This window comes from Maniola hyperantus, chromosome 14 (assembly GCF_902806685.2).
Source record: "Maniola hyperantus chromosome 14, iAphHyp1.2, whole genome shotgun sequence".
Classification (NCBI taxonomy): domain Eukaryota; kingdom Metazoa; phylum Arthropoda; class Insecta; order Lepidoptera; family Nymphalidae; genus Maniola; species Maniola hyperantus.
Genome location: NC_048549.1, coordinates 12,878,418 through 12,900,379, shown reverse-complemented (window position 1 = coordinate 12,900,379; position 21,962 = coordinate 12,878,418). Strand labels below are relative to the sequence as shown.

At 37.2% G+C, this 21,962-nt stretch overlaps 2 protein-coding genes across 2 annotated transcripts in view; one reads left to right on the top strand and one right to left on the bottom strand.

Moving 5' to 3' along the window:
- Prp16 (ATP-dependent RNA helicase l(1)G0007) overlaps nucleotides 1–5,428 on the top strand; it is an 89,908-nt gene extending 84,480 nt beyond the window's left edge. Inside the window, exon 21 of the mRNA XM_034975589.2 lies at nucleotides 487–5,428. Coding sequence (XP_034831480.1) covers nucleotides 487–673 — 187 coding nt within the window. The 3' untranslated portion in view covers nucleotides 674–5,428. The remainder of the gene's footprint in view (nucleotides 1–486) is intronic.
- A 1,095-nt stretch (nucleotides 5,429–6,523) lies between these two features.
- LOC117988428 (lipid droplet-regulating VLDL assembly factor AUP1-like) lies at nucleotides 6,524–20,136 on the bottom strand. Its single transcript, XM_034975570.2, has 8 exons — nucleotides 19,944–20,136; nucleotides 19,626–19,792; nucleotides 16,506–16,618; nucleotides 15,577–15,650; nucleotides 15,191–15,324; nucleotides 14,385–14,587; nucleotides 13,317–13,467; nucleotides 6,524–12,468 (listed from the first exon to the last, which is right to left on the bottom strand). The coding sequence occupies exons 1-8, from the start codon at nucleotides 19,979–19,981 to the stop codon at nucleotides 12,209–12,211; spliced, it is 1,140 nt and encodes a 379-aa protein (XP_034831461.1). The 5' UTR covers nucleotides 19,982–20,136; the 3' UTR covers nucleotides 6,524–12,208.
- Nucleotides 20,137–21,962: the final 1,826 nt, after the last annotated feature.

Genomic DNA, 21,962 nt, shown 5'->3' with positions numbered 1-21,962 from the left:
ATAGAACCCTTCGTAGCTGAATAGAAATGCCGTGTCACCTGCATCCCACTTCTGCGCTCTTCGACTTGGGGGATTCCCCGGACTACGCGGTGTACCATGAACTGATGATGACGACGAAGGAATACATGCATTGCGTCACGGCGGTGGACGGGAGGTGGCTGGCCGAACTTGGAACTATGTTCTTCTCTGTTAAAGAGACTGGCAAGTAAGCAATTCTAAAAGCTATGTCAAGATTTTCTGGCAATTTCTAGATGCAGTTGGTGGGAGCCAAGTAGATAAATGAGAAAAAACATGTATACATATTAGTCAGTAAACTTCGTTGGCGTGATTTAGGATGTATGACGAGAGATTGAAAATCCTTGTAGCGACATCTAGTTTATTATTATTTATTTAATTTAATAGAAGAAGAGATGATTACAGCTGAAATTAAATTCTTTTAAAAATAATTATATCATTTTAAAATTTCTGTTACAAACTTTTTTTCAGATCTAATCGCGACAAACGCAAAGAAGCAGCAGTGCACCTTCAAAGAATGGAGGAAGAGATGAAGCAAGCGGAGCAGAAGATGGCAGAAGAGAAGAAGAAGAAAGAGCAAGAAGTACCAGTCAAGCAGGAGGTCGCTACTCCTGGCCTCAGCACCCCCAAGCGAACTCCGCATCGGTTGGGCTTGTAGGGTGATTACAATAGCTATGTAGATAAGGACTCCTTTGCACAGAAAATGACAGAAGAGAAGAAGGAGGAGCAAGAAATGCCGGTCAAGAGCAAGACTGGGCTAGTAAGGTGTTAGCTATGTTGATTTTCTGTGCCTTCTTCGCTCAGAAGATAAGAACGAAAGAGAAGTCCGGTCAACATTATTACTTCAAACTGCGCATTAACTAGGCGTATAAGATGTTAGTAGATAAGGGCCCATTTGCACAGAAGATGACAGAAGAGAAAGAGAAGAATCACTGGTCATGCAGGAGGGCTTGTAGAAGTATTAGAGTATGTAGCTATGTGGATAAGAGCTCCTTCGAAAATAAAACGGCAGAAGAGAAAGAGAAGAAGTGTTGGTCATACAGGAGGTCTACATTGTAGTAGTGTCAGAATACATAGCTACATATATAAGGGCTCCTTCGCACAAAATATGTAAGAAGAGAAGAAGGAGTAAGAAGTCCAGGCAAGTAGGGGGTCCGCTTTGACTGGACTTGTAGAAGTGTTTGAGTACATAGCTATGAAGATAAGGGCTCCTTCGCACAAAAAATGGCAAAAGAGAAGAAGGGGTAAGAAGTCCGAATAAGTAGATGTGCATTGACTGGACTTGTAGAACTGTTACGAGTACATAGCTATGTGTATAAGGGTGCCTGCGCATAGAAGATGGCCGAAGAGAAGGAGTGAGAAGTCCATTCCAGTAGGAGGTGACTAGGCTTGTATAAACGTTATAGTACATTACTATGAAGCTCAGGGTTCCTTCGCATAGAAGATGGCAGAAGAAAAGCAGAAGGAATGAGAAGTCCGGTCAAGTCGAAAGTTCTTATAGTTAGGGCTTGTTGGATGTTAGAGATTAGAAAACATAGCTATGTGGATAAGGGCTTCTTCTTTAAAAGAAGATGGCAGAAGAGAAGAAGAAGGAGCATGAAGTCGGAATGGACTGGGCTTGTAGAAAATGTAAGAGTACATAATAATTACGAATAAATAATATTACTATGATTAAGTGCTCATTCGTACAAAAATACGACCATCAAACTTGGAAAAGATTAAGTAGCCTTAGTATAAGACTTTACATCTCCAACGTTCATAGAATATGAATCTTGAAACACCTTAGCATTAAAGTAAAATGGACCTTAACTGACTTGGTTTAATGCTCAAATTAGTCTACAATTTATAGCCAGCGCCCCAAGAGGAAATCTTGCAAGAAAAAACTCGGTGGTACTGAATTTTCGACTTTAAATTAAAGATTCTAAGGCCCATTTTACACTAGTGTTGTGTTTCGACGCTCGAATGGGAATGATGCCTATGTCGAAAAAAATTATCCCTTAGTAAATTATTAAATAGAAGGTCTTTCAGAATTTATAAAATCCACATTTTCTGCTAGTTTAAAGTTTGCTAACCATTTAGAATTATCGAATCAATTTAAAAAGTACGTTAAATACTTATGACGTCACATCTATGTATTTCATACATGCTCCCATATTAAGCGAGCGTTTTGACGTTTGATAAGAAGTTGTTGATTTGACTAGTAGTCATCATCCCTATTCTACTAATGTGAGTGTGATGTAAATCTCATACTAAGCACACAGCAGATAGGTAAGATTACAGGACACGAACGCAATTATAGTACTAAAAATGCGAGAACGTCGTTGATAGGCTTAGTACCAGAATGCACTCTAGACAACGATAGTACTTAAATATCGTAAAACTGTAACGTCAAAGTAAAATGGATCCAAATTGTGTTCATTCCTCTACACTCTCTACAGCAAGCACCCAAGTAGAAACATATCAATATAAATACATGATAATAAGTTGAAGTAGGTATATTTCAACAGACTCTTAGAGAAGACACTACTAGTGCTTCGCCATGAACTAAGTTACTTTTCTCTCCCTCCCTCCTTATCTCTCTCCCTCTCTCACCTCCTTCTCTCCCCCTTACTCTTGATTTGTGAATTTAAAGTGACTTTGTCCGTTTATACAACGGACCAAAAGCTGGAACCAAGTTTATTTTAAAACTAGTTATTTTAATTACGGAAATCTGGCAAAGCACAGACAGATATTAGTTACTAGGGAACGTATCAACAGAATGGTTGCTTCGTATCCAAATGAAAAACAATCAATGTTTGTATGGAGATGTCAGCTGGTGAAGGAGAGCCTCTCCGTTAAAACTATAGTACGCGACAAGTTGAGATGACAATCAGGGTGGGGATGCCCCGCACACCCGCATAGTTCCCCCGCTAACCCAGTGCGGGTGACGTACGGGTATGCGAGGCGTCCCCCTGCCTCATACCATCTCGACCTGTCGCGAACTATAGAGGGTAAGGCTGAGATTTATAGAGCGCACTTTGACTTTGCTCAGACTTAAAATACTGTTAAAAGAAGACAGCGCTATACCGCTGGCATAAGTCTGTTACGTTTTAACTGAAACTTAGGTCTGAGCAAAGTCAAAGTACGCTCTATAGATATCAACCTTTGAGTCCATTTTACTTTGACGTGATTGCTGCTGACATGGAAAACTTTTACCTTCCGTCACAATCTCGGGCCAATAGAATGTACAAGAACTGAGAGTTTATATTCAAAAGTACGAGATTATTTTGCGCAATATTATTAAATCTCCATTAGGATTGTAGATAAATTATAGATTTCTGAGTTTTAACCGACTTTATAAAGGAGGTGCTCAATCCGTCAAAAATATTTTGGGCAATATTTATACAATAGGTTATAGGACTGTTAGGGCTAGTTGCATATCGGACGGTTAAAGTTATATTACGGTTACCATTAAACTATGACCACCAAAAAAAGCAAAGTGGGTTGCACAAGTCCTTTATACCTGTACGATTAAAGTTAATAATAATATTTTTGTCTGAAGTACAAATCCTGACCTGACATTTTACTTTTATAGTGTTTGACAGAACCTTCGGCTTGGGCCAGAGTTTTGGTCGAAACCCAAGAGTTCAGCTAGCAAGCGCCGAAATTGAATCAACTGAGATCGATTGTGATTGTTAAATTACTTTTGAGTTAATAAATAATTAAGTGTTTATTTATGACAAATTCAACAAGAAAACGGCTAAAATAAACTTTAATGACATCCATTATTATACGAGTATTTACTTTTAGCCAATCTATAACTGAATTTCTTCAGATATTAAAGCTTAGGCTTTGTATGTCAATATTCATTCAATGGTTAACGGAAACCGTAACATTACTTTAATTGCTTGATATGCAACTGGCCCTTTTAAACTAACCCCGAATACTGAAACATTTCTTAAAATTAAAGCACAACCTTAATAATCCATCTAGTTACAATAATTGATATGTACTTAAATAATGCACTTTAATATTTGAGATGTTCTTAGGGTGAAATCTATAGAACGCACTGACTTTGCTTAGACTTGAGACAGAGTTTAAACGAGACAGATGTATATCACTCACATTAATCTCTCTCATTTTAACTAAATCTTAAGTCTGAACAAATTCAAAGTGCGCTCTATAGATCTCAGTCTTAAAGGCCTGCGCAGACTATTGTCCGTGGAGGACAACAGTACCTCATTGTTGACTACGGTGTTTCGACTTTCGCCGTGCTATTTGTCCATCGTGTGCGTTTATGCATTAGTGATCTATTTTTGTCCTCCGCGGAAAATAGTCGTTCATCTGCGAAGGCATTAAAATCATGCATTTTGGTATTCGGCCGTTAGTGTTTAACCTACCTCAAAAGAATGTAGGAGGTTTTCAATTTAACCGTAGTGTATTTTCATGTGTGTTCAAATGATATAAAAATATTCGGACATATTTACTATAAATAAGTAACAATTTTAAACATGCGACGTTAAAAGGGTTCAAATCTCTAGTGTTACTTTCAAGTGCCTAAATCTGTAATTTAAGTCCAGCTGCTGGACATGCTGTTAAGGTTACGATTACGGTGCAACTCTGACCACTAATAAAAAGCAAAGTGGGTAGCATGATTATGGTTAAAGTAAGCCCCGACTTGTGCAACCCATTTTTCTTTTATTTCTTTTATCGATGTTAAAGTTTAACGTTAATCGTAATGTAACTAACCGCCTGATACGCAAATGGTCCTAAATAAAACTGCTATCGGCTATACTCTATCCACGGAGATAAGTTAGTAGAGGGATCTGTCTGTTACGTGATCCCATGAAAATGACAAAGACAAAAAACTCAGTGGGTGTTTTGAGTGGCACAAACATATTTTCAAAAACATTTGCAATTCAATTCGAAAATGTTTTTTTTTAATTTGTAGACTAGCGCTTGGCTGCAATCTGTAGATAGAGTAATAAAGGTAGATACAGGAACGTTTGCTTTCTCATTCACACTAAAAAGAGAGCACAGATAAATTTGCTAATGTGATAAACAGAGACGCAGCTAACCTATTTTTTGTCCCTTATCGTGTAACTGGTTTTTTTTCAAGAATACATACAAGGAATGCAACTTTAGTTACAAAACAAATCTTGAGAATTCGTGGCGTAATTGTATTTCTCATTAGTTATTTACTTGTTTTCACATAAAAAACGTTTAATACAAATATTGTTGATCGGTTAATACAAATATTGACTACTAAACAATGGTAATAATTGTCGTGTTATTCATCGTTGCGTCGTGCTATCGCTATCACATATGCGGTGTTACACAGTACTTCAATCTACCTTTATTACTCTATCTACGCTGCAATCAGACCGGCTGGATAGTGACGCTTGCCTAGATGCCTATTCACTCTAGACTTGAAGGTACCCATATTATAATTAGAGGGGAAAACTGATGCTGGAAGGTTTTTCCAAATCTTAGCGGTTCGGATTAGAAATGAAGACGCAAATCGCTTTGTACGTATCCGTGGAATTTCGACTACGTATGGTTGCAGACCTTAGCGATGCCTTGCGGTACGATAGCAGAAGGGTGAAGGAGCAACCAGGTTGAATAGTTCTTCGGCACACTCTCCGAAATATATCCTGTAGAATACCAATAGACAGGCAACTTTACGCCGATGTTTCCAAACTTTGAATGTTTTCAAAAACATTTGAAATTCAATTCGAAAACATGTTTGTGGTTGGTTGGTGATTCAAAATGGTTAACACCTATTGAATTTGTTGTTGTCGCCTATGAAATTGTTTCTAACATTTATATGAGATTACGTAACAGAGAGTCCTACTACTAACTTCTCTCAGTGGATGGAGTAAAGTTATCGGCTATTTAGCCGCGGACGAACTCTCTTATCAGATTAACGAGACCTGAGCCAATTTATAAAACATAGTTTAAATTAATCAGAGGTGCTAGTGTAACTTTTCAAGTCAACGAACGGGGCATGACTCTCTCTCTTAAAATTCAGTACTGTACTTAAAATACAGTTCTTAAGAACTGCTTGAACTTCGAAATTTTGTGCTGGTTTTCAATACTGGCATATTGCGTTTTTGACGCTATTCTTGTTCCGGTGTAAATCAATAAACTATAAGTCCCGCAAATTGCTATTGCGCTGGAACCATGTCTCATTGACATCGAAATAAAAATATACCATTAGCTCGAAACTTCAGTATAGTGCTGACGTCACTAAAATAGCGGCCACGCGCATTAGCAATTTGCGGTACTTATATCGTGTTAGCCCACGACCGGGGGTGGTCTGTGTGTTAGCCCCTCTTGAGTAACTGACGTTTTTTAATTTGAAAAGTTACACTAGGTCTTTAGAAATCAAATCGAATGAATTAATAAAATGTTGTATTAGATTTAAAATTATTGTCGGTTGACAAAAAATATTGTTTATATTTAGTTAAAATTTTACAATTTCGATGTAATAATATTTAAGCGTATTTTGTGAGAAATAAAACAACTCTTTCGAAACAATTTACTTTTATTTAATAATCATTATAATTCCAAACTTTATTCTAAACAACATTTGGTGAAGTTATTTTTGTTGAGTAAACTAAACGCGTTAATTGCAGAAAAGAATACAGTCAGTGTTTAGGTCCACTTCGTATGGAAAATTGACCGGTAGCAAAATGTCATAAAAATATTATGTAATATTATATTATGATGATCTAGTTTTTTTGAGTACGCCAAATATCGAGCTTATTAACACGGGCAATGGTTTTTGAACATTTTAAATAGTGTGCACAAGATATGTATTAAAACATTGTGGGTGTGTTATGTAACAAGTTTTATAACATGTTATATAATCTGGACGCATCTTTACAAAGAACAAAGTACAACGAAACTTTCAAACAAGTGATAACGAAAAACAAAGAAACAAATACATTCATACAAATATTGTTATTTCTCACCGACTATAATTTCGATCGACCGCAGAGCGACTGTAGCGCTGCAGTCGCGCGTTTTTATTTATATGCATTTACAAAGCAGCGCGGCTGCAGCCGCGCGGCACTTTGCGGCGAAGACGCCTTTAGTAAGCAGTTTTCACGCAATAAGACTGACGTCGTCACATTATCTTTTCAAATAAATCCAAAATTAACTTCACCACAATATAGTAGATATGCTGGAAGCCATAGGGCAGTATGTTGCATCTAAATATTATATCGGCGCTGACTAACAAATAACGTAAAATTGATGACATAATATATTTCACTAGTATTTTTACTAATTTATACATCATTTATAATATTTAAGTATGTATTTATATAAATACGTATATATAATTAATTATTACATAATACCTATTATTTATCATATCTGTGTAAAAATATATTTCAAGTGGCATCATTATATTTTACGTAATCTTTACTACGAGTCATATTTGATACAGCTTTTTTAATCGCTAAATAAATTTTAAGTGGCGAATAAAATTGTCATTTTGCCAGTTGTGTCATTCTCCAACGCAAAACTGTCAAAATTCAAATCTATTTGGCGATTGAAAAATCAGCCTTTAAAATAATGACATGGGTAAATTCATTCTTTTGAAAACCGCCCTAAAACAACAAGTGTTGTATGATGGATGAATATGATATATGAATAGACAGACGATGAGATCTAAGGACTAAAATTATAAGATAAATTAATTGATTAATTATTTTAACTAACACTACAAAAAATGAACAAAAATCTCGACTCAAAAACTTACACGCCCATGTTTTAGGATGGGTTTCCACTGCAAAATGATACTACATTCTTTACATAGGATTTGGCAAATAAGAATAAATAACACTTTATTGCCAAAAACAATAATGTAAGATCAAAATGAAGTCTTACTCATCGCTCATAGGACCATGAGTCGAAGCGGCGTCGCGGACGTAGGTAAGTCCACCTCTAGGAAGTCTGTGACGGCCATGGTGGCGGCAGTTTTGACGCTATATGTAGTGTGACGGGCGACGGCTCTGTGATGATACCGCTGTTCTAGGAAACCAAAACTGCACTCACCATTAGGTTGATTCCACAAAACCTGCATCAATCGCAATTGTTGTGATTGGCTGAATTTATGTTATTCTTGTTGTTGCAACAATGCATTTTAGCCAATTGTGAGCGAGCGTTAACCAATAAAAGGTGATAGCGATCGTGACATTGTAGCTGTCATTCTACCGCAATAGAGCCACACATAAATTAATTAACAGAAAAAGTATTGGGTTATTGTTACACAGTAATATTGTACAATTGAGTCGAACTATGAGTTAAAACTGTGCAATAGTTGACGTTCATCTGAGGTGCAGTTTGGAAGACGACGCGATCATTTTTCGTGCGCCATTATGTGATTTGCCAACTCTAGTGGAAAACTACCCTAAAACAACACGATCTACTGGGCATAAACTAAAAAATAAAACATTTCGAAAAATCGATACAATTACCTGTAAAAACTTTATTTTAATCTAAACAAAAAAAAGTAGTTTTAATTTATACACATATTGCTAAAGAAGTCTTTAAATATACATGTTACTTTTTCATTTATTTACTACCTACAGTACATACATAACATGTTTCAAAACTTGGTTTTATAACAAGTTCTATTATAACACTATATAACATTACTTATTACAAAACATGGTTTTATAACATGTTTTAGTAGTGCAGACGCATGCTATGTAAATAATATAAAACAATGTGGATGTGTTAAGGAAAGTTTTATAACATGTTACATAATCTGGACTCATCTTTACAAGGGAATAATCAACTTAGCCATTCAGGACTATGGTCCGTTCACTATAACTTGACGCCTAACTTTATGTTGGCACCATTGCTTTGTTTGCTTTATTCCTTAGAACTTAGGGTTTGTTATTGTGTGATGTGCAATAGTGCCAACATAAAGCTAGGCGTCAAATTATAGTGAACGGACCTATACCGAGTTTTTTAAAATATGTACATTTTTACTGCACTACAACTGTAGTTTCTTACGTAACCTCGAGTGCAGGAATACATTTTATGAAAGTACTCGCCATATTGGGTCTATGTGTCATGTCAAAAGTGTTTACCGTATGGACTAAAATCGTACTTTTAACATGACAGTTGACAAGTGGAGCAAATATGGCGTGGCGTGACTTAAAATACATATATAAATTTCTTAAAATATATGCACTGTAGATCAATTTACCGACGATATAAAGAGTCTGGCGGGAAGTGGCTGGATGAGAAAGGCTGAGGACCGGGTGTGGAGGCGCTCGTTAGGGAAGGCCTATGTCCAACAGTGGACGTCCACAGGCTGATGATGATGATGATGATGATATCAATTTAAATTCTACACTTTTATAGTAAAAATCGTATGCACGTAAAATCATAAGTGGGTATATTTACTCATTTCTATGATAATGCAATAGGGGCCATGCCATATTTCGAAGTACGATTGCGTACGAAGTAATAAAAACTCGAACTACGTCAAGCTTTTTTAGTAAACTATAAAAATATCTTTTTGTATATGTATTATAAAAAATTATAAGTGCCAATCAAAATTCTATATTTTAAGTATTTTCCACACGTACTTTAAAAAACCTTACAGGTGGGTTGACAGGATTTCCAAAAAAAAAAATAGTCTTTAGCAGGTATGTTCTATCTGTGGTCTACATTTACGAATTACCCTATTCAGGGAAACGAGCTAATAGGGAAGTAACACAAAAAGACATAATAAAGTCTAGAAAATAATGGACGCATTTGGTATTCCATAAAAGACATATATTTCTATTCCTTTCATAATGCTTCCTGTGGAGAAGGATAGCTCTAGATTTAAACCTGTCCATTAGTTTAGAATATGTGTGAAACACTATTACCCACTCTTGGGCCAGTGTAACTGGAGTGTAACTGGAGCCTATATGTACAGTGCCCGGCAAACAACTTGAGTATTGACGCGATTGGCTGGCGAATGGCGGGTGCACGCGATTAATTGAGATTGGTGGATACGTCGACTTTCGCTTCCCGGATTCGCCACCTTTGTCCCACTACGCCGCTTTAGGACCAAGTTGTTTGCCAGGCACTTATAGCTGTATTGACATTTAATATGTGACAATGGGAATAGCACCATCGGTGCTAGAGGGGAGTACTTTTTACAATCAAAACAATGTACCATCACCACGGACTTGGAATATCTAGATCCCGCAGACGTCCCCTGGAGCTAAAGAGCCAAGCGCCAATTTTTTTTTTTTTCATTTCTCTGTCCAATACTATCATTCCTCTTTCCACATACAACAAATCGTTCCTCTTTCCTGTCGAATCTGTTCACTTATAAGTCCCGAAAATTGCTAATGCGCGCGGCCGCCGTTTTCGTGACGTCAGCACGAGACTGAAGTGTCGAGCTGATGGTATATTCTTATTTCGGCTGACGTCAAAATGACGTCATTTCGATGTTAGTGAGACACAGTTCCAGCGCAATAGCAATTTGCGGGAGTTATACTCACCCGTGGCGTTTGCAACTTGTGATCGCGCGTTGTGATCATCACTAAATGATTCGCTAATGATTTTAGGCTATTTCGTAGTTAAACGACACAAAATGTGGCTAATTCCATTGTACACAATCTCTAAACTAAACTAAAATGTCACGCCTAAATCTATTGCTATCCCTTTCATAATGTTGCTTGCGGAAAAGGATGGCACTAGATTTAGACCTGTTAAATTAGTTTAGTTTAGAGATTGTGTACAAGAGAATCGGCCCCATTGTTCATCCAATGTTAATAATGACAGCTCGTGATATTCGGTACTGCCCATGACAGCTCGAACTTCGTGTCTGGCAGTTCTGCAGTCCTGTCGTGACCACGACTCGTGCAACGGGGTCGAAATATCGATAATTCAAAACCATCATATAAATCGTGGTATGTACCCGTTATTCACATTATATGACTCGCGTGACGTCATCGAAGGTTGGAAAAAATTGGTACGATATTTTTTCATACTATTCAATAAGCATGCCGCATCTATTCAAAGTCCGTGAGCATCACTAAAATTAACCTTAGGGCTAGTACACACTGCGCGTTGCATTATCGCAGTCAGGACGTCTGTCGCTTTTGTACCTCAACGGTTAGTGTGCGTCAACTTTACGTCCATTATTAGTTTTGTAACACTGGCGTCTATTCCACTATACAGAGTGGTGTATTCATGAGTATGAAATCAGCCAGAAAGGTCGATATTCCTTATAGCAGGGCGGACTCACTTGGTCTCGTGACCCGAGATGCCTACGGCAGCTCTAGTGAATTCTTAATTTTTTTATGGCATCAATCAATTCATTCAGTCTTATCCTGACTTTGACTTTGACTCAAGTAAATTTTTACTGACTGGCTAAAGTTAGAGAACTAGATAAGTCAGACATCACAAAAGTTTTTTGCACGGGGCTTACGCACATTTTAAGATCTACGAGCATGCTTCAAAATATGGCGGCCCGTTACAAGGGTTGAGTTTCCTATAACTTAAGCAGATGATAGTAGGGGATTATACTATATGTTTCTGGGGGGAAGGTTTTTGTTTTAGGCTTTGTTTGAAAGGTCATTGCTGAGTTTTATTTTGATTTAAAAAAAGGTGTTCCTGTATAATAGACGTCAGTGCTAAAAATTTCAGATAACCCTCAAAAAAATCTCAATACAACTTCTTTGCGATCATCTGGGCTTATTACTTGGCAGTTTTGGGGAAGATCCCTATTGGTAGGGGGTTACATATTTGAGAGGGACTTTATGCTTTGTTGGAAGGGGAATATCAGTCACGAGTCACGACTCAAGCCTTTAACATGGCTATATGTTTAAATTTTATTTAATTAAAAGAGGTTTTGCATGTTTAATAGACGTCAGTGCTCAAAATATCAGACTACCTTCAAAAAAACAATATCTCAATACCTATCAACAAGCTATTTGGAGTCTGTGTTTCTCTATATACTTGAGACCATCTGAGTCTTTTGTTTGGCAGTTTTGGGGAAGGTGCCTAATGGTAGGAGGGTTACATATTTAAGGGGGTCGGCTGTTTGCTTTATGCTTTGCTTGAAAGGGGAATATTAGTCACGACTCACGCCTTTAACATGGCTATATCTTTTTTTTTTTAAATGTATAATAGACGTCAGTGTTCAAAATATCAGACTACCCTCAAAAAAACAAAATCTCAATACCTATCAACAAGCTATCTGTAGCCCGTGTTTCTCTATATACCTCTGCCGGGCCTCTGCGATCATCTGTGCTTTCTTATCTTGGAAGCTCATCTGCCTTTCCTTGGCAGTTTTGGGGAAGGTCCCTGTTGGTAGGGGGGTCACATATTTGGGGGGTGCTTGAGAGGTGCTAGGTTGGGGTTCGGCGACCGACTCGGCTTCTGACGTGTAAGGGACGAGACCTTCTAGAAAGTTCGTTATTGTTACGTCTACGCTGCGTGTTTTTTCTGAAAAAATGGAAATGATTAACATTTCTTAATGGAATACTGGATGATGGCCGCGACTTTTTCCGCATAGATATAGGTTTTTAAACATCCCGCGGGATATGTGATGTTCTGGAATAAAAAGTAGCCTATATCCCTTTTCGAGATATAAGTTGTCTTTGTACTAAATAGATAGTGTAGTTCGTCACCGCGAATTTGGGTATACAAAAGAATAGAATAAAATATAATTTTATTCAAGCGGGTAGTGTATTAAACAGAGACAGACTGGACAAAATAGGGGAGGTATAGACCTCCCCTAGTTTTACTATGGAAACCTCAAAAATCAATCACACATCAGCATAATAAATATAAGATACATTGAACTTAAATTAATGATGTAATCACCCTGTACCAGAAGTTAAAATATAATACATGAAGTAGTGTGAGTGAGCGTCTTACGCTCGTCGTGTGTTACCACTCCGCTGTGATATTTAATAATGAACGTTTTCTTACCTACCTACATTATATAAATGATTGTGTTTTTTACCTATTATGTATATTAAGTTTAAAATAATTTTTTAATGTATATTAAGTTTAAAATAACCCACATTTAGCTCAATGTTGTTAGTTTATATTAAGTAATTGTTAGTTAGCTGTTAAGTATTAAGTATACCAATAAATCAATGTTACGTGTAGGTACCTATCGACTGTCGACAGCACTGGTGTACGGAAAAACTTATTTAAAGTTTATTATGAATGCACCAAACTTGTTGTAAACTGTAAATATTCTTCTTTAATAAATAAATAAATACAAATACAAAAAATACCTAAAAAATACGGCTGGTTTTATCTAAGTCTAACAAGGAACTTACCAAGTTCCTTCACGATGTCTTTCAATGGTACGAGGGGCAACACTTCCTTCACGTGCCTGGCGCGTCGCATCACCTCGCTCTGGATGGCCGCGCGACGTCGCACGCGCGGGCCGCGGCTCACCTCCTCCCATGTGTACTCTGTTACCTCTACCTATCAACAAAAATAATCTATTAGACAGGGCTGACTAACTTGGTCACGTGACCTGAGAAATATACCGACGGCATCCGTGTAACTCTATCCTCTAATAAGAGAGATAAAAGTCACTGCGTTGGTATGATGTTAGTGTAGTGTAGTGTGGTGTAGTCACTGGCGTTAGGATGATGTTTGTGTAGTGTAGTGTAGTCACTGGCGTTGGGATGATGTTTGTGTAGTGTAGTGTAGTGTAGTGTAGTCACTGGCGTTGGGATGTTTGTGCAGTGTAGTGTAGTCACTGGCGTTGGGATGATGTTTGTGTAGTGTAGTGTAGTGTAGTGTAGTCACTGGCGTTGGGATGTTTGTGCAGTGTAGTGTAGTCACTGGCGTTGGGATGTTTGTGCAGTGTAGTGTAGTCACTGGCGTTGGGATGATGTTTGTGTAGTGTAGTGTAGTGTAGTGTAGTCACTGGCGTTGGGATGATTGTGCAGTGTAGTGTAGTCACTGGCGTTGGGATGATGTTTGTGTAGTGTAGTGTAGTCACTGGCGTTGGGATGTTTGTGCAGTGTAGTGTAGTCACTGGCGTTGGGATGTTTGTGCAGTGTAGTGTAGTCACTGGCGTTGGGATGTTTGTGTAGTGTAGTGTAATGTAGTCACTGGCGTTGGGATGTTTGTGCAGTGTAGTGTAGTCACTGGCGTTGGGATGATGTTTGTGTAGTGTAGTGTAGTGTAGTCACTGGCGTTGGGATGTTTGTGCAGTGTAGTGTAGTCACTGGCGTTGGGATGTTTGTGCAGTGTAGTGTAGTCACTGGCGTTGGGATGATGTTTGTGTAGTGTAGTGTAGTATAGTCACTGGCGTTGGGATGTTTGTGTAGTGTAGTGTAGCGTAGTCACTAGCGTTGGTATGTTTGTGTAGTGTGTCAACTGACACGAACCTGCAAAGCGTCAGCAACGGCTTGCCTCACTCGCTCAGCAAACACCTGGTCGCTGTCCTCCCTCCTGTCTATGGCGGGGAGGACCCTCAGAGTGAACACAGAGCACGGCGTCCACAGGAACCACAGCGCGTCCCACCAAGGGAACACGTCCGATTTGTCGTTAGGACGGTGCACTGTCACGTTTGTGAAGGCACGCTCCACAGCTGAAACAACGTAAACGTAAAGCTACTTATAAATACCTAAAATGATACGCATTTCAAGGTATTTATTGCGTGCAGTCAATAGTTTAGACCGACGGATTTAGTACATATTACAAAAAAGTCGCTGGTTTTAAATAAATTGAAGAAATAAAAATTTACATAATTGCAGAAGTATTTTTGGGCATATAATGAGGCAAATTCAGTTGTACACAATCTCTAGTCTAAACTAAACCAAAATGGCACGTCTAAATCTATTGCTATCCCTTTCATTAGACGTTTTTCAGGGTACTGAGGCTGACAACGAAAATTATATTTATTTTCAATTCCAAGATGTCCACCGGAATCTTTTTTCTTTGAAGAATTCGATATTGATGTCATTTCTAAAGGTTCTTGCTGGTTACGAGAATTATGTCCATTTTCAAAGTCAAGTTGGTCCCAATCGAATTTTGAATGTTTTTTGAAAACAATGTTTGTTGCCTCAAAATGGTTAACGGCCACTGAGATCATTTGTATGGGATTACATTACAGAGAGAGTGCTATACAAATTGTTTCTGCAGATATGGGCCAACGTAAGAATGACTATGTATAAACCATGTATAAGCTTACTGATAGCGACGGGCTGCACTCTGTTGCCGATAGGGAAGGACCAGTCCGTGAACTTGAGAAGTCCCTTGCCGTTAGTGGGACCACCTTCCGGCTGCAGTAGCACGGGTTTACTGGGATTCTCCGTGAAGTGTTCTCTGTAAACAAATGTAAATAACGTTTTCATGAAGATCTTTATGCTATAATAATTTTGACTGAAATATTATGTGCACTAAAGAACTGTATCATAAAGATACAAATTATTATCTTATCCATAACTTAATTTGAACATCAATTTTACGCTAAAATAAATGTGGTTTTTTTTTAATTAGAAACCAGTAATAGGTTTATTTATATGCAAATAAAAAAACGTTTTGGTCCCCAACTATTACAATTTATAAATGGCTTACTTTCTCACAAACTGAGCAGCATTCTTGATTCCGAGTGTTGATGCGAAAAATGGTGGGACCTTCCATTTTCTTAACTGTAAACAAATAACATTCACCGAAAATTTTCACAAAATCCATACAAATATTATAAATGCGAAAGTGTGTCTGTCTGGTTGTCTATCTGTCTGCTAGCTTTTCACGGCCTAACGCGAACGGTTTAACCGATTTTGATGAAATTTGGTACAGAGGTAGCTCACATCTCAGGGAAGGACGTACTTTTTATCCCGGAAAATCAAAGACTTCCCACTGGATTTAAAAAAAAACTTAAATCCACGCGGACGAAGTCGCGGGCATCCTCTAGTTATTTATATAACTCAAAAGAAAAAAAATAACCTGTATAGGATCACTTTGTTGTCTGTCTGTCAATTCGGGAGAATCCAAAGCTATAGGGTACTTTTGACACAACAAATATTTCAATTATCAAATAGAAATAACCAACCGACCAAGTGGTTAAGAGACCATCTGCCTGATTTTTCCTGCAAATACTTTTTATAAACAATTTGAAATTTTGTATGGTGGTTGGTGTCTTTGACCAATAAACAAGGTATAAAACAGATGGCTTGAATTTAGGACTCCAGGTCTTATAGGCTTATAATGCGCAAAAAATGAGTCACGCGCCATTGTAACTATGTATCAAGTTTCATGTCAAAGATTTTAGTCCTTATTTTAAAGGTGAACTGTACTTTTGACATGACAGTTGACCTATTGATTTAAAATGGCGTGAGGAGTCATTTTACGGACTATAGATCTATAGAGCATACTTTGACTTTGCCCAGACTTAAGTTTCAGTTAAAACGAGACACATTTATGTCAGCGCTATAACTCTGTCTCGTTTTAACAAAAAAACCAAAGTGCGCTCTATAGATCTCAACCTTAGTTCAGATACTTACACTGATAGTCCCGAGCGTGTGCGAGGCGGCCAGGGAGTCTAGACACGACACATAGTTGGCGACCAGCACGCTGCAGCGCGGGTCTCTGCTGCCCTTCACTTTCACGTACACGCCTGAAACAAAACACGCAAAATATCTATCACCCAATCGGGAATACTTGGTCAAGCCCCGGAAAATATAGAAAATATAGATAAAACAGCGCGCTCCATCACGGCACTCGCGTTACTCTTATCTATTATGAGAGAGAGGAGGGAGGGGGGGGGGGGGGGGGGGGGAAAGAGCGTGTCACCGGGACACCGGTATGCAAGCTACTATGCACCCAGCGTTGTCGTGATGGGTTCAAAGATTGAGCCTGGCATAGCTAACAGACAAACACTATAGAGCCCTCAATAGCTCAACGGGTAAAGGGGTGGACTGAATCACGCTTAGTTGGAGAGGAAAGGGGGAATATTAGTCATTTAACATGCCTCCTATTATTCTTTTTTTTTTTAAACACCTTCGCATTCTCAATGGTGTTGCCACTCTTGTTTAAGTATGCAGGTGATATTATTGTACACAAGTGTGCGTTCTCTATTCCCTCACTCACACAGTTGGATGGGGACAACATGACCAGGAAGAGATCGAACACAGGCTTTATATGCTCTCCGAGGCATTGAGGTGTAGGTTGTAACTTGTAGCACAATACAACCACTGCTGGACTGTTACTGAGAAACCCAATAACTTTTTTTTTCATAAAAATAGCGAGAAAACGAGCAGGCAGGTCACCAGATGTTAAGTGATTACCTCCGCCTTTAAACATTAACAGAACCAGAGGAACCGCCAATGAGTTGCCAGCTTTTCAAAAATTTGTTGATCAGCCCCTTGAATGACCGCATATTAAAATTTAGCGGGAAGAAAACTTCTCTGGATCGACTCCAACCTACTGGGACCTCCTAATCCACAGCTGATCAAACTAGCCAATATTTAGCCAGTTGTATGTATTACTATTAACATTTTGAAAAGTATCCTTGAAATAACAAACAAAAGATTATACAGTAGTGAGGTACTGCTAACAATTAAAATGTTTAATAGGGTGATTTTGCATTATTTACTTCCTAGTCTAGTAGTAAAAGTGATTTTGAGTAACCGGATTGTTGAATATTTTGGCTTGTTTTATGGACAGTATAACAAATACACAGAGAACAATCATTTCCCACACCCACATAATCCCACAATCCTGGAATCAGTTGTATCCATACTTTCAGTATCTATTGTGGTCTATGGTGATAAGACACTAATGATATAAATCCCGCAAATTGCTAAAGCGCGTGGCCGCCATTTTAATGACGTCAGCACTAGACTGAAGTTTCGAGCTGATGGTATATTTTTATTTCGGCTGACGTCAAAATGACGTCATTTCGATGTTAATGAGATATGGTTCCAGCGCAATAGCAATTTGCAGGACTTATAGAATGTGGTCTATGGTGATAAGGCACTGATAGTGATGGCATAGATACCAGAATTGTACATACAAATACATTTTTTATCTAAATCATTTAGCCACTAAGATATAGAATAAGCTCTGTGCTAGTTGTATATTCTTAACTGGTTGTAGAGGTCAGATGGAAGCCATAGCCAGTCAAAAGAATAATAACCACATCCTCATTAAAAGGCATTTATATGCTAAGTGCAAACCAGGTAACTTTGGAAATAACGTCTGAGCTTTTAGTTTCCCACAAGATGGTGGAGTGAATTGTTACATTGATAATATTGTAGTTTTTAGGGTTCAGTACCTCGAAAGGAAAAAAGGAACCCTTATATAGGATCCCTTTGTCGTCTGTATGTCCATTGTCTGTTAAGAAAACCTATAGGGTACTTCCCGTTGATCTAGAATCATGAAACTTGGTAGGTAGGTAGGTCTTATAGCACAAGTAAAGGAATAAATCCGAAAACCGTGAATTTGTGGTTACATCACAAAAAAAAAATTAAAATGTGTACATGAACAAATATTAGTATATTCAATTTTCAAAGTAAGATAACTATACTAATAATAACTATACTAATAATAACTATACTAATAATAACTATACTATTAATAATTACTATAATATTAATAATTACTAACAATTAGGTTTAAGTTTCGTGTAATCACTAACACCAATATGATCCTTGTTGGTCAAAATAAAAACATTTTATTTTATTTTATTTTTATTTTTTTATACCAAGTGGGGTATCATATGAAAAAGCTTTACTTGTACATTCTAAAACAGAATTTTATTTATTTTTACGCATAATAGTTTTTGATTTATCATGCAAAATGTAAAAAAAATACAACTGTAACATGGAACCATCGGTGCACGAGTCTGACTCACACTGGGCCAGTTTTATATTATTTGAAATGAGCAACTGCTGAGTTTCTTGCTGGCTCTTTCCTTTCAGTGACTTTCTAAACCGGTGGTAGTCACAGATGTAGCATAAATGACACTAGTGGTCCTTCTTGAAATAAAATATATAATTTGTTTTTGAGTTTAGTAATGAAATACCTATCTAATATTATTAACATAGATAATGGCACCGATTCTAAGCACAACCTAATTTTAGAGTATTCGCACCCTCTTCTTACTATTGTAATATGAAAAGGACAGAAGCAGTTTGACATTTCTAAATTTAATTTTTAGATGGTAAAACCTGTGATTTTAGCACGCACTCGCGAACCTACTGTTTAAATTTGTATTGTGCACTAAAATTTAGAGTCTTTAAATGTGAAAGTCATGTTCCGTTCCTTTTTTAGCATTAGTAAAAAGAAAGGGATGCAGATACTCTAAATTTAGTTTAGACAGAGACTAGAGAATCGGGGCCACTGCATTACTATAGTAGTCTATAACAACTATTATTACTATTGTAATCTTAAAGCAGATTCATTGCCAAATATCTGACCTTAGGTGATTTAAGAGTTTTTACCTTGCAAAAGTAAACTTGAACTACTAATATTACCAAATTGCAAAGTCAGAAGCATAATTTTAAAATGACTAGCTTATTTATTTATCTGTATATTATATTGCTGTAATTTTTGCTGTTTTCTTTTATCTAGCAGAAATTTTTTGTTCCTTGATTTTCTTAAATATTAAAACTCTATCTTACCAAACGTCCAACAAGCAAGGGTGGACAGTAGCTGCCTCACAGCAGATTTATTTGGCAGAATGATCGAGGCAATCCATAATACAAGCCCTAGGGCTACTCGGAAGGCCGTCAAAAGTAGCCCCAGGGGCAAATATAGTAAAAACTGTAGTATATTGTCACCACTAAACCTGTAAATAACATAAATACGATACCGTTAGAGATAAATAATGTGTTTGTATTGCTTGCAATAACAAGTTCAGCCAGAATTTTGCAACAGTGTAAACTTTCTCTTGGCAAAACCGCACAACATACAACAAACACAGCCGACTTTGTACGTACCTCTCGTCATTGGTGAGCTTGTCCAGTGTCAGAGCCATGGCTTCATTTGTTTTTAATCAACACTATTGGTTATTTGAATAAATTTTGTTCCAAGATTGAGTGGTTTTATGAAATATTTCTCGTGGAAAATCATAAAGATTTATATACGAATACGACATCAGTCACAGATAACCAAATTCATTTGTCATTTTCGTGACATACCCTATTCGACGTATTTAGGTTGGCTAAATTGAGAGGGATTACCTATTAGGGATCAACTGCACTATCAATAACTTGCAAGTTACTTTTAAAACCGGACATTACTCTAGAAATCTCTATGCTAATTTTTTTTTTTTTTGAATGGCTGTCATTGACTACTGTCATTTGTTACTAATTTTGAGTAGGTACCTACCTAGCTGTGTAGCCAATGTTTCCGTTTTAAAGAATTTCGCCCTATTTTAGGATGAATTTATGTTAGGATTTTGGTCTGGTGGGAGGCTTCGGCCGTGGCTAGTTACCACCCTACCGGCAAAGCCGTGCCGCCAAGCGATTTAGCGTTCCGGTACGATGCCGTGTAGAAACCAAAGGGGTATGGGTTTACTAAAAACTGCCATACCCCTTCCAGGTTAGCCCGCTATCATCTTAGACTGCATCATCGCTTACCACCAGGTGGGACTGCAGTCAAGGGCTAACTTGTATCTGAATAAAAAAAAAAGAATAATAAACCGACTAATATTAGGTACAGATTTTAACTCTAGGATTTTTTTTATGTTAATGAAATCAGTAGTCTGGGATAAAATTGAGTTGAAGCTCGAGTACCAGCTGAAGGCCTAATCCTATTTTTATACTCAGCCAATGTAAATTCAGAGATTCATTGTCTGGGTATAAAAATAGGGGTAAAATATATTGTGTTATACTTTTTCTGGCTTTACACAGATCACTCTGGTTACACTGTATTTGGTCAGTGTACATTTTATTATCATATAAATGTAACTATTTTATCATTACTGAAAGAAGAAAAAATAATATAAAGAAAGAGAAGATGGTGGAGTATACAAATGCACAGGAAAATCCAGAAATAAGATGACACCATCATTACTTCACTCCATGTCCTCTCCCGTACCAACACAACACAATATGTGAACGCACTTGTTGGTACGGGACGTGGTGGTGTCAACGAGCGTGGTAATTAGTGTATTTTATTCATTGTATTAAACTTTTAGTGCATATTTAGTGTATTAAAGTTACTTCTAGTGTAAATTATAGTGTAGTCATGTCATCAGCAAAACATTTTACGATGTAAATGATAAATTTTGTTTTCATTAAGTATAGAAAATATAACCTACATTATTTTAAAAATATTTTGTTTTATTCAGGGCTGATTTTTTCAATCGTCAAATAAAACTCACAAAATCAAAAATCCATCGTTATTTGACGATTGAAAAATCAGCCAAGTAACCCAAATCTAGAATAATAATAAGAAAGTAGGATAATATAGGTACCTAGTACCTACGTACCGTAAAACTACACAACCATAGTCCAGCTACCTCTTTAAACAAAATCGAATTGGTTTCGACTTGTAGTGACATCTAGTTCATTGCTTCGTAGTTTTTACTTGATTTAACCTATAAGTCTACTAGTTTTGTGCTTTTTGGTGAGATGGCGTTGTGAATTTAATTTATTCGTCTTACTGCAAGATAAACCTGTTTAGACGTGTTATAAGTACTCTGCAAACTTTTATTCGTAAACACTGGCTAAAGTGAGGAAAATGACACGGAGTTGAATTCATAAGAAAGGTAATGTTGCTAACATGTATTTAACATATAGTTTTCTCTGTAATTGCACCTATTAATTTTTTTTTTTAGTTATTTTAAATAATTTGGTACTTAGGTTTCAACTATGATCCTAACGTTTTTTTGGACCATAATTAAAAACAAACATGTTTTATTCCAGAAATGATGTCACGAGACAAGTTTATGAGAAGGAAAGTTGGAGGGCGTGCATATAAGGGCTACAGTGATCGCCAAATGGAACTTTGTC